Source organism: Opisthocomus hoazin, chromosome 27 (genome assembly GCF_030867145.1).
Source record: "Opisthocomus hoazin isolate bOpiHoa1 chromosome 27, bOpiHoa1.hap1, whole genome shotgun sequence".
In the NCBI taxonomy this organism is placed as follows: Eukaryota; Metazoa; Chordata; class Aves; order Opisthocomiformes; family Opisthocomidae; genus Opisthocomus; species Opisthocomus hoazin.
Genome location: NC_134440.1, coordinates 6,015,461 through 6,030,142, shown reverse-complemented (window position 1 = coordinate 6,030,142; position 14,682 = coordinate 6,015,461). Strand labels below are relative to the sequence as shown.

General features: G+C 52.2%; 1 protein-coding gene across 1 annotated transcript in view; it reads left to right on the top strand.

The window, feature by feature from the left end:
- The window catches only part of ADAMTS10 (ADAM metallopeptidase with thrombospondin type 1 motif 10), a 58,401-nt gene that overhangs the window by 14,295 nt on the left and 29,424 nt on the right, over positions 1–14,682 (top strand). The window contains exons 3-7 of the mRNA XM_075444302.1: positions 4,115–4,479; positions 9,388–9,547; positions 11,578–11,795; positions 13,047–13,130; positions 13,513–13,658. Of these exons, the coding sequence (XP_075300417.1) occupies positions 4,115–4,479; positions 9,388–9,547; positions 11,578–11,795; positions 13,047–13,130; positions 13,513–13,658 (973 nt within the window). The remainder of the gene's footprint in view (positions 1–4,114; positions 4,480–9,387; positions 9,548–11,577; positions 11,796–13,046; positions 13,131–13,512; positions 13,659–14,682) is intronic.

Sequence of the window (14,682 nt, the reverse complement as noted above, 5' to 3'; positions counted from 1 at the left end):
CTAAACCCTTAGGCTCACCGAAATTACACTTAATGCATTTGTGCTCTCCTAGATGCTGGCTTCCCCCAGACAGGTCTGGGGGATGAGTCTCAGACCGTGAAGTTGGTGGGAGCCCCAAGCTGAGGCCTGAAGCCTGTCCCCTCCCCAGTCCCTGCCCAGTCCCAGGGGTCAGGCTGCCCATGGGCCCCTCCTGCTGTCAGAGCGCTTTTTTAGGCTCCCTGCATCCAGAAAGGTTGGCGTCAGGCTATTGATGTTACTCAACACTTCTCTTCACCACACCGCCGAGATAGTAAGTACATAATCCTCACAACACCCTTTCAAGGGGGTGAAACGCTGTTATCTCCTCTTAGCAGTTGGAGGCACGGAGAATAAAGGCCAGTGTTTTCAACAAGCCGCTGATTTTGACCGAGTGACTTGCTCCAGTTAGCAATGGAGCAGGATTCACGTGCCCCGTGTGCACAGCTCCAGATCAGTGTATTTGTTTTATGCAGGAGAAAGATTAAGGTATCGTAGTCATAAGCTGTACTTCTCTCTGTGGGAAACAGCAGCCCAGCACTGAAGGCCGCTTCAACCCAGCAGAGACGTAAGGAGGTTCGGGTGTAACGCGTACGCTCGGGCTGCAGTCTTTAACAGTGCAGGCAGCAGCAGCTGAAGCAATTGACCAAGGATTCAGCACATGCTCACCATTGCTGAGTGGTTTTTAATCAAAAGGATATTTTCTGCTAGTACCCTCGTTTAACTGTAGTGATAGATTAGACATTGCCTCTTTCATAGAACATTCAGTGAAGCGAATCTCACTGCTCCCAGCTCCCAGGTAAACCAGTGGGCCCTTGGAGGATGTAGTGAGACTGCCACAATGCCAGGGCGGCCCAGAACCGTGGGATCCCATAGCATTTTCCACAGCCATCCCTTAGGATTCGTGTCTGGGCTGCAGCTGGGGCTCCTCTGCTCTGATGACAAGACCAGCACAAACATCTGCTTCCTTTTCATCCTTCAAGCAGCTCTGAAATGAGAAAGGCAATGATGAGCATACAAGAAGGGAGCAAAATCCTCCTTCTTCCACTTTCACCTTCCCTCTCTTCTTCTTTCTGGTCAGCTTACCCCCCTGCCTCCACTGTGCCCTTTCCCTTCCTCTGCCGTCCTTGCCCCTGCAGATGTGTGCTCCCTTTCCACCGAACGTGGGGCAGCGAGGTACCTGTCCCCACACCCCATCCCTCCTGCTTCCCAGCTTTCTCCCTTTCCCTGTCCTGGGGAGGTCTGTGGTCTTCCAAGGGCACCCAGTGTCCCGCACTGCCATGGGCAGGTTTTCCTGGAGAAAGGCTTTTTATAGCATCTCTTCTGAAGCAGTTTGACAGCTCTCTGGAAACACCAGGCTGCTTATCACCAGTGCAAACCCTGCTGATACAGTGGGTGCAGCACTGCACATTTCAGGCCAAGATCTATTAATACAGTGTGAAGTGGCTGAGAGGTCAGAGGGCACGTGATGACTTTTCTGAAAGGAAGGAAGGAAGGGTCAGACAGTGCTGCTCTGGATGTGGAGAGCTCCTAGTATGGCCTGTAATATGGAGAGCATGACCACGTGAAGGAATAAGGGAACATCACAGAATCACAGAATAGTAGGGGTTGGAAGGGACCTCTGTGGGTCATCTAATCCAACCCCCCTGCCGAAGCAGGGTAAACATCTGTGATGCTGAGTGGAATACACAGGGTTAGGGAGTAAAAGAGATCCCAATCTCTTAGAGCCTAATCTAATCTTTTACATTTTTAAAGGAGAGGAAGGAGCCAGCTGTAACACTGGACAAGGACACTGGCTTCATCCTTATGTTGAAAGTCTCTCTTCATTATATTTTTTTCCATTTGTCTCATCCCCACTCTAAAGCATCACTTCCTAAAACATTCATGTGATGCAGGGCACATGCTCCTCGATCATTCTTCCTGTGCCTCAGTCTCCAAAGTGACATCCCTGAGATGCACTACAGCAAAAGCCAGTTCTTACACGCAGCCTCACCCACGGGCTCTGGACACTCTTTTTCCTCCTGGACATAGCTTGCAGGTCAGGATCAGAGACTGCAGCCTGGGGTCCCAGGCCCTTTCTAGCCACTGCATGCACAAACCTCCTTCACAGTCATTATTTTGCAAGCCCACGTGGACTGCAGAGAGGGAAAAAGAAAAACAAGACACTTCCGATAGCAGATTTTTCCAAGCCTGAGGTCATTGCCTAAGTGCAAATAGTCACTTTGTTTGCCCGGCTGCATCACACGCGAGGCGGTGTGATGCAGGAGAAGCTGGAGCACAGGAAGTTAAAAAACTAATAATTATTTCTGGCTTATTGAGGCAAGGGAGAGGTGCCAGAAGTGCTTATGGTTTGGAAGGATGGGAGCTAACCCCTAAACCCAGCTGGTGGGAAGGACTGTCCCATTACTGATGGCCAAGGAAACCACTCTGTCAGGCTCCCACACTGGAAAACACACGAGAGGAAAAGGAAACTTTCCAGTGCTGCCATGTGGTAAGAGTGTAATTTGGAGTCCAAATTTATGATGCCTGGGAAGGCTTTGAAGATGGGTGCCGTGGAGCCAGGCGAAATGCAGCCACCCTGGAGCAGCCTGGCCTCTCCTGTTTTCTTAGGAAACAAGTACAAATAGGATGCAGAAAGTACAGTGAGAATCTTCCAGGGTGAAAAGAGGGAAAATCCTCTCCCACTCCACGAGCAAACCTCCGGCCGTGAGGGCTTCAGAAGAACACACTGTGATGGGGGGAGCTATGCTGTCCGGTGCGTGATTTTTTTACATCTTCTGCTGAAGCCTCCGGTGCTGAGGGCTGTCAGAGACAGCTAGACCTCCGCTCAGATCCAATCTGGCAGTCCCTGTGACGTTTTGCTTGGAAAATGAGAAATTTCTGACGAGGTTGTAGAGCGCCAATTTCTTTGACAGCCAAAAGTGTTGCGTTACCGTGTGAGTGCAGGCAGACGTTTTGGACGGTGACCTTGTCAGAGCACATTTCCGAAGTGGTACGAGACAGGCTCAGAACTCAAGTGCCCCAAGAGAAGCTGCAAAGCCAGGCTGATATGATAAAGAGCACCAAGCTGGTGAGCTGGGAAGGCAGGATGGTGTCATAGATAAGAGACTTGGCTGGGGAATCTTCTTTTCTTGCTGTCTTTTCAGCCCAGCTGGGGAATTCTGGTTACCCCCTTTCTTATTTTGATTGCAAGATTGGCATTGCAAGGACATTGTCTCCTCTTAGGAGGATGCCCAGTACCTAATGCACTAATGCAGCTGTGATCAGAGGGGCTGGCATGGTACTGTTATTCGATTTATCAAAGCAGAGTTAGCAGATCCACATGGCAGCTGTAGATCATAGAATCATAGAATAGTTTGCATTGGACGGGACCTTTAGAGGTCATCTAGCCCAACCCCACTGCAGTGAGGAGGGACATCTTCAACTAGATCACGTTGCTCAAAGCCTAGCCCAACCTGGCCTTGAATGTTTCTACGGAATGGGCCTCCACTACCTCTCTGGGCAACCTGTGCCAGTGCTTCACCACCCTCATTGTGAAAAAATTTCTGCCTTATATCTAGTCTAAATCTACCCTCCCTTAGTTTAAAGCCATTACTCCTTGTCCTGTCATAACAGATGTTCTGAAGGGCCCCACAGTTGCTTAGCAAAACTGTCTTCTGCTGAGGCATTGTTACCCCAAGGCTCCTTCTGGCTTGTTTTGAAGAGATGGTATTGCTAGCTTTGTTACTGAAAGGATCCAGGTTAAAAGAAACCTCCAAACCACAGAGTGTGACTCTACACAACCTGGAGTCCCCCTGCCTAGTGGAGATGGAGAGATAGGGGATGGTCCAGGTCCAGAGCCAGAATCTGGGTGTCCTGAATGGCCCCATGGACCAGTCTGTTCCTCTCCATCACCTGCAGAGGAAGAAGGTTACGCTCCATAGACTCAAGGCCTATTGGTACTGCGGTCCCTCTGTGTCAGGACCCGTCCCTCTGCCTTGCGCTGGCTGTGGCTCAGTTGTGCTGAGGCACACTCAGCTCCACGCTGAAGTCACTGGGTGCTTTACTCTGACTCTCTTTGCAGAATGTCATTCCTCCTCTGTTTGCTTTCCCTCCCCAGAGGAGTTCCTCTCCAGCCTCGATCACTATGAGATTGCGTTCCCCATCCAAGTGGACCAAAACGGGGACTTCCTCACCTTTGACGTGAGAAGCCAGCTGAAGCAACGCCCTCGCCGCAGTCTGGGCTCCTTGCCCTATGAGCCATCTGAGCAGCAGGTTTTCTACAAAGTCTCTGCCCACCGAACCCAGTTCCTCCTCAACCTGACACTGCACTCCAACCTGCTGGCTGAGCACTTCACTGTTGAATACTGGAAACGAGATGGTGTGGACTGGCAACACGATTTCCACGAAGACTGCCACTACGCGGGTCACTTGCAGGATCAGTACCTGAACTCAAAGGTCGCCATCAGCAACTGCAATGGACTGGTGAGTCTCTGTATTTTGTCAGGCCAAAGGCAATGCTAACAACTAGAGCTACACAAAAAGCAGAGCTGATTGCAACCACTTTGGTCTTTGCTGTCAAAGTGCAACCTGGTCTGGGTCCCAGCAGGTGGGCCCACGGCAGTGGGAAAGGCAGGGGGCTGGTGTCAGGCTAGAATATTGACATCAAAAGTCAGCTGAGGGTGAAGAAGGCTTCATTACATCTGTGGAGGTTCCTGGTCCGTGTTTCGCATGTAGTCCAGTTTCTACCAAAGCCAGTGGGTGTTTTTCCATTTATTTTAGTTGGAATGGGATAATTTCAGGCTCTAGACCGTTATTCTGGCTCTCACAGAGCTCTCCCCTCCACTTCCAATAGCAACAGCAAAAGATATGTTTCGCATGTGCTAGTGAGGAAGAAGTGCAGAAGGGCAGGAATTTCACAGCACAGCCAGGAATGCCCAAAGTGTGTTCAGATCCTTACAGTGGCAGATACATTCCTGGGGTTCCCAGTCACTTCTGTCCAGATTTCAGGAGCTAAAAGTGTGACTTCTGGGGGGAAAAAATGAAATAATCAGTTTTTAATGTGAAAAAGAGAACACCAGGAGGGGACAAGGTGACATTCCCCAAAAACAGCAAAGCTGCTGCAGAGAGGGTGGCAATGATTGCTTTTGCATGTCCTAGCAGCTAGGTCTAGACATCATGGTCTTCAATACTTGCAAAAAAACTTAATGGTCGACGTTAGTGGTAAGGATAGCAGAGTTCTGGACTAGATTGCTTGGAGAGTGCGTGGCCCCTACGTCGTTGGAGATCTTGAAGAACAGGCCAGACAAATGCCTCTCAAAATACTCCAGGTATGATTCATTAGCTCTTCCAGCATTGGGAATACTAAGGACTTCCATCCTATTTTTCTGTGATTTTCTGATATTTCTGGCTCACAGAGTGCATTTGATGACCTGCCAGATGGAGGGATGGAGCAAACATACCCTGTTAGCAAATCCCAAGGATGATGGCTCCCTTGGAGGGGTAACATGTAGAAAAAGACTCTAGGCCAGATTCCTATTTATGCTGCGGCCCCACCTCTTAGCAGTATTCTGGCGGTGTGGAAGAGCTTCCAAATGGGAATGAATTCACATTTGATTTATTGCTAAATTACACTGCCAGAACAGTGCTGTGGGTTATTAACAGAAATGAGAATCTGACTCATTATATCATAGAGTCTAATGTTTCTATCTCACAGCCAAAAATCAGAGCTGCATAAACTCTTGGTTCCCTCGTAGCCCTTTGTTTAGATATGGGAACTCTGCTGAAGTCCGAGACGATTTACTGGTGTTCACAAAAGCACTGAAGGGTGAGCTGGATGCTGCTGGCTCAGAAGGGGTCTGGCGTTAGCCTACCTCCTCACTTCGCAGGGGCAAGCAATGGCCCAACAGCACTTGTTCTGGGAGAATTTAGTCCACAGGCTGTGTTTAGCTCTGGAGAGATACCAGGGGCTGTCTGGAGGAAAATGCAGCCAGGCACAAAGAGGTACTGAGGGTCATCCAACAAATTCTCCTTTTCCTGAACTCTGTCCTCCTGCCCTGGAGAGCTACAGGCATCAGCAAGGAGGGGAGAGGAGGTCTTCTGGGTTAGCGAGGATAATAGGGTCAGGAATTTGGATGAGAGGAGGCTGGCGCCTTTTTAGCTGGTAGAGTTGGGGACGTACTTGCCACTGGAGAAGATCTGTTGCAGAGCTCTGGTTGATCAGTAACAGCTGATCCACTCGTGCCATCCCTCAGTCGCCACACGCTCCCCTCCAGGCAGGCATCAGTCTGCTTTGGAGGCCACACGCAGGGACAGAAGAGCGTCTCCAGTTGCCAGGGTCTCAGGGTTCAGGTACGTGCTGACGTGTGCCAAAGGGGGGCTGCACACAGTGACTCTCGTTTGCACAGATCTGACTCACAGGTGATGGAAAGGGGGCTGTGTGTTTTGTTGCTGAGTGGGCACAAGCAGGGACCAGGTGCCGATTACAGGGTGAGCTGTGCACGAGGAGGAGGGAAAGGGACAATTGCGTCCACAGAAGCGTCCAACACAAAGCTGTGAAAACAGGTAACGAACCCCAAGCCATCCTCCTGTCCTCAAAACTCCCACATCCCTGAGCAATTTCTGTGTCTGCAAGGTGTACCGGTGTAAACCGCTTTGTTTTCAAACACCCACGAGGTAACTCCCACCTTACAGCACCCCAGCTTTGAACTGCCAACATCAGGGCATGCTCCCGTTGACTTGTCTTCCCGGCCACACGCACCATCACCCCGGCTGGAGGGCAGGCAGGCAGCGTGGCTCACCCCACGTGTCTCCCGTGGAGGGCACGCCGTGCTGTGCTTCAGGCTCAGCAGGGGGAAAGTCACCTGGGCTTAAGCTGTCGAAAGCAAAGGGCAAAATGGTCCATTTTCCAAAACACACAGAGGTGTCAGCTGCCAGCGGGGCCAAGCACGAAGCAGCTGGAGCCTGCAAGAGTAGCCTGGGGAGCCTTGCCGCAGCCTGGCCAGGAGCTGAAATCCCTGTCTTAAGCAAAGCTATCTTTCATCCCAGTGGCTGCACAAGATCCCAAGGATCCCTGTCCTACCATCAAAAAAATCACAGCGAGGAGTAAACAACTTTAGGAGAGAAATGCCATTCTCTTACTTCTTGTGTGAGGGCTCATCAAAGGAAAGTTCAAAGGCCAGGTTTTCAACCCTGTGTGTCTGCTGAAATTGTGCTTTCATCTGAAAAGCCCTCGTGAACATTCAATGCTTGGAGCAAGGCATATGGCCCCGCAGCTGAGGCTAACGTCGAGCTGCTCGTGTGTGTGTACGAGGAGGTGGAAGAGCTGAATTGCACTATATGGCTGTGCTCTTCTTAAGTGTGGTTATAAGCTAATAGCATAAACCATCCTTGCTCTGCAGATGACCTGGGTGAATCATAGACAGGATATCCAGTTTAGCTCCCCCACAAACCACAGGGATCTCTCTAAGGGCTTCTCGCCACCCCCTTTCAACAGGCTTGTGTCACGTCCAGCACCTGGACCTCAGAGCTCGGTCTTTGGGGTCAGCGGTGGGGCAGTTTTCGGACTCCTGTGATGGCTGAGCTTCGTTGCTGAAGGATGCCAGGCAGGCAGTGGAGCCTCCTGCCTCTTGTGCTCTGTGGAGGCTCTGGGTTTAAATAAGAACAGCCCTTTTCTGGTAGTACATGGTTTTTGGGCAGGACGTGCTCTCCCCTCCTGCTGCTCTGCCCCAAGCCGACGGTGACCTCCTTCTCCCCGTCCCACAAAGCCGGCAGCCAGCTGGCTTCACAGGCCGACACTCGGCTTTCCGCCGGAGCCCTCGCCAGGCTAACCTCACAGTACCTCGCTTGTGTTTGAAAAGGTGGAGCCGAGCCAAGAGCAACAGAGCCTGGTGCAGGAGGAAATCCCCCGGCACTCTGGAGATGGGGACTTCGCTGTGCACACACTGCCCCGATTCAGCTTTCATGGCAGGGAGGGAGAGGGGAGAGACCTGTTACGGAGGCAGCATCCACCCCAGGGAGGCTGTCCCCCACCAACGCCCAGCAACAACCCTGTTATGTAGGTGGTGCCTTCCAGGCGAAGACCTCAAGTTGTTTTACAAGGACCTGCTTCCCTACTCCCTGTCCTCGCAGATCAGGGCTCCTGTCCCCCTTGCATAGAGGGGAGCTGCTGAAGTGCCGTGACATCCGAAGGACATCGCTGGTGCAGAGCTGATGGCAGGACGGGGGTATCTCTGCACCCAGAGCTATGCGTGCGCACAGGGAGTGGGAGGACAGCCAGGTAACATGGTTCTTGGACTTTTGGAATATTTCTTGTCCTGCTTGAGCAATGTCAGGGGTGTTTCTGTGCCTCATGTGCTTGGTGGTAAAGTTCAGCGGATGGCACACCCATATTTCATAGAGTCAGGTGAGATTCAATGCCAGGAGAGAGTTGTCACAGCAAAGGGGCTTCTGCTTGTGTCATGGTGGGCTGCCAGAAGCTTATTTGGTTGCTCAGATCTTTCAGGTAGAGGGAAGGCTTTCTGTGAGGATAGGACCAGCTGAAGAGCAGAGATCTTGCAAGCATCTGGTGAGTTTGGCTGCTCATCCTGCTGGGACCTGCTCCTGCCAGTCCTCACTGTCCCGTGAGGGGGACCACTTGCAGAGAGCAAAGTCTGGGCTTACTCATTCAGTCAAAGGATTAAAGAAGGGAGAACAACAAAAACCCCCAACTACTAAATCAACAAGTAAGCGAGCAGAAACAAGATCATCTGAGTGAGGTGGCCAGACAGAGGTGCAAAAGGGACAGCGATGCCTGCGGGGCACGACACAGGTTTCAGGCTGCAGAGAAAGGCTGTGGCTCCTGCTGGCTGCCTCACTGCAAATCAGACTTCAGATCTTAAAGATTCACTGCGTTTCTCAAAAGCCCCTGAACATCTACACCCTCTCTGCAGCTCTGTGCCTGAGTTTCCCAGCTGATGGTGGTGGTCCTGAGCTGCTTTTGAAAGTTCTTTGGTGAGGTTGGAAAGTATAGGAGGTAGATCTCACTGCTGAGTTGTGCTGCCTTTTAAAGGTATGGTATTTAGGATCCCACAGACAGCTCTCAATTAAACTGTGTGGGTGGAATAGGAAACAACTTATTCATAATTTTGCAAGGAAAGACTGTGATTTCCAAAGGACTTTAGTGAACACATGTCCCAAGGCATCCACGACCATCTGGCTCTGTTTTCTCTGGTCTGTAGGTTCATATAGTTCAGTGTTTGTGCATAAATGAAGAATTTCTTCACATTCTCACAAGTATTTGTCAGTCTCCAGAAATTCAGTGCCTAATCATCAGAGCGCTCATTGCGAGAAGCCGCCAGTCACCCAGTTCTCTGCCTACCTCTTTTATTGCCTTCTGTCTCTTTGCTTCCGCAGCATGGGGTGATCGTCGCAGATGAGGAGGAATATTTCATTGAACCGCTGAGCCCGGGAGCCAACGTCAGCGCAGGGGCCGAGGGCAGGGGCAGCCCCCACGTCGTGTACAAGCGATCATCTCTCCAGTACCCACACATGGATGCAGCCTGCGGCGTGCTAGGTATCCATACCCACCAACACATCCTCAGTCCATCCCGGTGCAGGCTGGGAAAGTCCCGGTAGACCAGGCTTTGAAGGTCCCCCCTGCTCTATATGGCAAAGAACCAAGTTTATCTCCTGCATTCAAGAAAGTTTTCTGTATTTACTTTTACCCATGTTAAGGATTTCTGGTGGCCTGGTTGTTGGAAAGCTTTTGTACTCTCTTCTTTGCAGCAGGGCTTTTAAATTTGTAAATAGAGCATGGGATAGAAGAAACTGCCTTTTATTGTTCTTAAGAAAAATCCTCCCAAATTTGGCCAATTTACAAAGTATTGAGAAATAGTAGCTTACACACGCTCAGCAGAGACTTGTCTTCTGGTTTTAGTCACTGAAGATTATGTCCACGTTGAGATGCATCTGCAGCTGTTAGAGACCAGGTGGAAAGATGCCTGGTGGGGTGGGATGGGGGCTCTGGTTTGTCACGGTGGGCTCTGGGAGATGTTTCTAGAGAATGGCAATTGCGCGTCTGTGCTATTTCTACGCTTACAGGCCTTTGACTTCCTAAAAGACTCACACGGGTCTGCCCTGGCCTCTCCCCACGCACCCATGCCCCTCTCGTCCTTGCTACCAGTTGTTCTGCGTCCCAGAGCCTCACCAAAATCCCCGGCCCTTGTAAATGGGCAAAGTTTCTCCATCTACCCAAAACGTCGCATGCACACAGCATGCTGCTCCCTGAGTTTACAGAGGCTTCCCCTGGCCCCGTAAGGAGGAGAGGAGATGCCATCCCTGCAGAGGGGCCAGCTCGCATTTTATAATTGGAGCTTGTGGACGCAGAAGCAGAGCTGTTCCCAGTTGCATCTGACATGTTTGTGTGTCACTTCAGGATGTTCATCCAGTGCCCGGTGGTGACACTTGACGAGATGAGGGGTCACTGGTGGAAGGTGTGGAGCCTCTGGAGACTGCAGGGCACTGCCAGCCTGCTCTGAGCAGGCTCTGAGTGTCCCCAGACCTGCTGGTGTCTCTGGAGACAACCTGTGCTTGTCTACCCTGGCTGCTCCCGTTACAGTTCCAGAAGTGACGTTGATAGAAGTGCCAGCAGACTCCCCTTCTGCTGACTCTTTGCCACATTCCCCGGCTTCCAGACGCCTGTTCCCAATTGCTTCTTGGAAAGCAAAGACCATGCAGTGGGAGCCACAGGCCAAATACAGTTCAGAACAACCACAGCCGCATCCCCTCATCTCACAGGCTGGACCTGTCCTGACCTGCCCAGCACAGCCAGTCCCTGAGCAACCCTGCGAGCTCTCTCTGATCAGCCGGAGGGTCTGGAGCTGGTGGGTTGTGGGGCCGCCTGTGATCTGCCCATCTTCCCAGTCTTGCTGGATGTTTGATGATCCAGCATCAGAACAGAGGAGGAGGATTCAGCCAGCTCTCCCAACAGGGTAGGAGAGTGGTTGTAATCTCTCAATCAGCTGTCCTGCCCTGTGGTGGTCTCCATGCCATGGGTTTGGAGCTGATGGTCCCACTGGGGACATCTCTAGCGTGGGGTCAGTAGCACTTGAAGCCTGGAGCAAAGTCCTACAAACCTGCTGCTGCTTTGGAGTCTGCAGCCATTTCTGTGGAGGAAAAGCCAAGTCCTAAATTCAGGTCCTGGCAGGAAAAGGAAAGAGGAAATGATCTGCAGTGGCATTATTTTCAGATTATGTCTGTGTAGTTTCTAAATCCACAGCGCCCTTCCCTGCTACACAGCCGAGGGCAGGGCCTTGCAGCACAGAGGCAGCGAAGCGTGGGGGGATGCCGCAGCAGGATGGGTGCCCACGTCCATGGGCAGCGCCGGGGCAGGAGGGCAGGCTGGAGGCCAGCAGGGCTGGCTGGAGCACGGAGCCAGCCCTGGGCTGCAGTAGGAAGGTCTCAATGGATCCAGCTGGTGGCACTGTGCGTGGTGCATAAAGAGCCTTGCAATGGCCTTTCCTTCCCAAAACCAAGCTCATACTGCGCGCCCCTCACCAATGTGTGCTGCTGAAGGGCAACAGAAAAATCTCTTTCCCTCCTCAGATGAGAAGCCCTGGAAGGGGAGACACTGGTGGCTGCGGACGCTGAAGCCCTCCCCTCTGAAGCCCTCGGGCAACCACAGCCAGCGAGGCCAGCTGCCCCTGAAGAGATCCGTCAGCACGGAGCGCTACGTGGAGACCCTGGTGGTGGCCGACAAAATGATGGTGGGGTACCACGGGCGGCGGGACATAGAGCAGTACATCCTGGCCATCATGAATATTGTAAGTGTTATAACCACACCATGAACCTTGGGGGACCCCGGGGGCTCTCCCACCTGGCAGCAGACAGCAAGCAGGAATAAATCCTGTACATCTCCCCGAATGTCTGGGTTTGGCAGAGGGTGCCCTGTGCCTTTCCCGTAAGAAGACAAGCAGGGTGGGAACACAGTGGTCAAATCAGATCTATTCCAGGATGGCAGTGGCTTCTCCCCATCCCCTGAGCAACATGTTTGGGTCAGAAATCCTGACACGCTGCTGCTGCTCATGAGCAGTGATAATCTGGAGCCTGCAGGGACTCTCTGTTGTATAGCAGAGGCACTGCAGGAGAGGTAAACTCTGGCCCATCAGACCATGCTACTGGCCAGATCTGGACTGGAAGAACAAAGCCCTTTCTTTGAACAGCATCTCTCATCTCAAATTAGCATTGCAAATAGGTCCAGCCAAGCTGAGAAACACATGGGAAAGCATAAGGACAGTGAGCTCTCACGCTTGGGGGCTGATCAGCGTGAGGGATAGGGAGAAATACCCTAGTCCTTCCATACCGCACTGCCCACATCTCTGGGTTACTGCAGAGGAGCTTCCTCTGCAGCATCAGATCTGGGTCATTGCTGTTGGCAGGAGACCGGGCTAGATGCATTAACAGCCTCAATTGGCCGTGCTGAGGCCTCCTGTGAGGTGAGATAGGTTTGGAAGTTATCCATCAGACTGCTGAAAGCCCCTCTGTGATGGTTCTTTGTCCTGTCCTCTGCAGGATCTCTTTTCATGGCTTGCTCTGTTTGCATTTCTAAAGCAGATGCCAGATTTTAAAACAATACAATTTCTAACTGTTTCATCTGCTGTAAAACAGCCATCGTGTGGCGGCAGATTTCTGAGAGATGCTGTGTCGTTCCCTGCCGATGGGCAGTCAGCAAAGCTTCGTCCCCGTGGCTGCGTAATGCCAGGACTGTGGGGCTTCCCCACCTGGGCTCCAGGCCAGGAGCAGGTGCTGTGGGATGTTTGAGTCTCCCCAGTAGAAGACACCACATTCTGACCATGGTTTGGGAGGCTCTGCAATCCAAGTGGCAACATAGAGTCCCATACCCATTTCTGCTTTCTAAAAAGATTGCATTCAGATCCTGCAGCCCACGCTGACCGGGCAGCCCTGTTTCCCTCCACCGGGTGCCCAGCACATGCCAGCTCACCCGTCGATGGCACTGTCACCCAGCCAGCGAGCTCATTTTTAAGACTCGTCTTTTCTTGTTTCTTGGAGGTCAGGTTGCCAAACTTTTCCAGGACTCGAGTCTGGGCAATATTGTCAATATCCTGGTGACCCGGCTGATTCTCCTCACCGAGGATCAGGTAAGGTGGGCTTTGCTGAGCCGCTTCCATCATGCGTCTGCACTTCCTTTGTGGGTCTCTGTGTTCCCCCTGGATGTCACCCTCGGGGGGGTCCCCCCAGTGCAGTCTGCTGGGTGCACCACATCCTCAGAATGGCAGCTGGGGACTGGGTTCAGGCTATGGGCTGAGGACAGCTCTGGGAATCTGAGGACTGTTTCTATGATAAGGCGGCTTTGGGGAGGTTTAACTAGCTTTAGTCCTCCTAAAGTCTTGCTTTCCTACGGCTTCCATGAAAAGGTAGGGGCATCTGGAATGGTGTCAGTGTTCTGCTGGCATGGAAATAGGCAGTGCCATCGTATCAGAGCTTTCCTGGGAACACGCTGTCATATCGCTTCCATTCCAGCCCACACTGGAGATTAACCACCACGCCGGGAAATCCCTGGACAGCTTCTGCAAGTGGCAGAAATCCATTGTGAACAGGAATGGCAATGGGAACGCTATCCCCGAGAACGGCATAGCCAACCACGACACCGCAGTGCTGATCACCAGGTAAGGCTGAGCCCAGCCCTGGCAGCGCTGTCCTCACGGGGGATGTCCTCTGTGCAGCTCTCTTCTGTCTCTGGCCAAGTGGTTCATCCGAGGCTTCCTTCCCATGCGCTCCTCTGGCAGCGGCTGTCCCTCAGGCTGGCCACGTGCCAGTCCCCTTGCAGCCATGCAGATTATTGTGGTTCAGATAGTTATCGTCCTCCAGTGTCTTCCCTCAGTCTTTGTTGTGCTCTCAAGGAGCTTAGTTTGCAGCCGTGTGTATCTGTGCACCAGAAGTCAATGGCACAGTGCGTACAGCAGTGCTGGGCATGTGTGGCAACCCACAGTGGTTGGAGTTGTGGAGCACTGGGCATGCTACTGAAATGGAGGGCCCCATCTGCCCCTGCTGTGAAAGATGGAGAAGAGGGTATAAGTGAGACCTGAGCATCATGACAGTGACAGATTGCCTCCAGCCAGTACAGGATTTGGCTCACCTCATCTCAGGTGCCTACATGTAGGGCTGAACTCTCTCCTTGGTGGACACCCTTGAAGTAGCGGCTTCATCCTAACTCCCTTAGCACAAGAGCAGTCCTGCCCTGCCTGTGTCTCTGTGGTCTTGTAATAACAGTCTAGTTCAGCAGCTTAACCTGGATGCTGAATTAGACCTCCAGAGCTGGATGAAGGGGTCTGAACTTTCACATGCAGGACAAATAACCACCATCAGAATAGATGGGTGCTTGAGCCTGGAGCAGTGGAGGGTACAGGAGGGATGGCTGGGAGGATGAACGGATGATTGGAAGGAAAGAAGATGCAGAGAGGATGACAGGGACAGTGGAAGGAAAAGAGGGGCTGCTGGGAGGACAGAGGATGCTGACAAGAGCTGAAAGGATGGAGGCGATGAAGAAGGCTGAGAGGCAACTCTCAGTGATGATGCCGGCTGCACCTGGGACACTGGCTCTCCAGTGCCCACATAACCCTGCGTGGGCAAAGGCACAGCTGCCTGGGGAGAAGCCAAAGGCAAACCCAAGATTCGTTTGTGCCTTTTTTT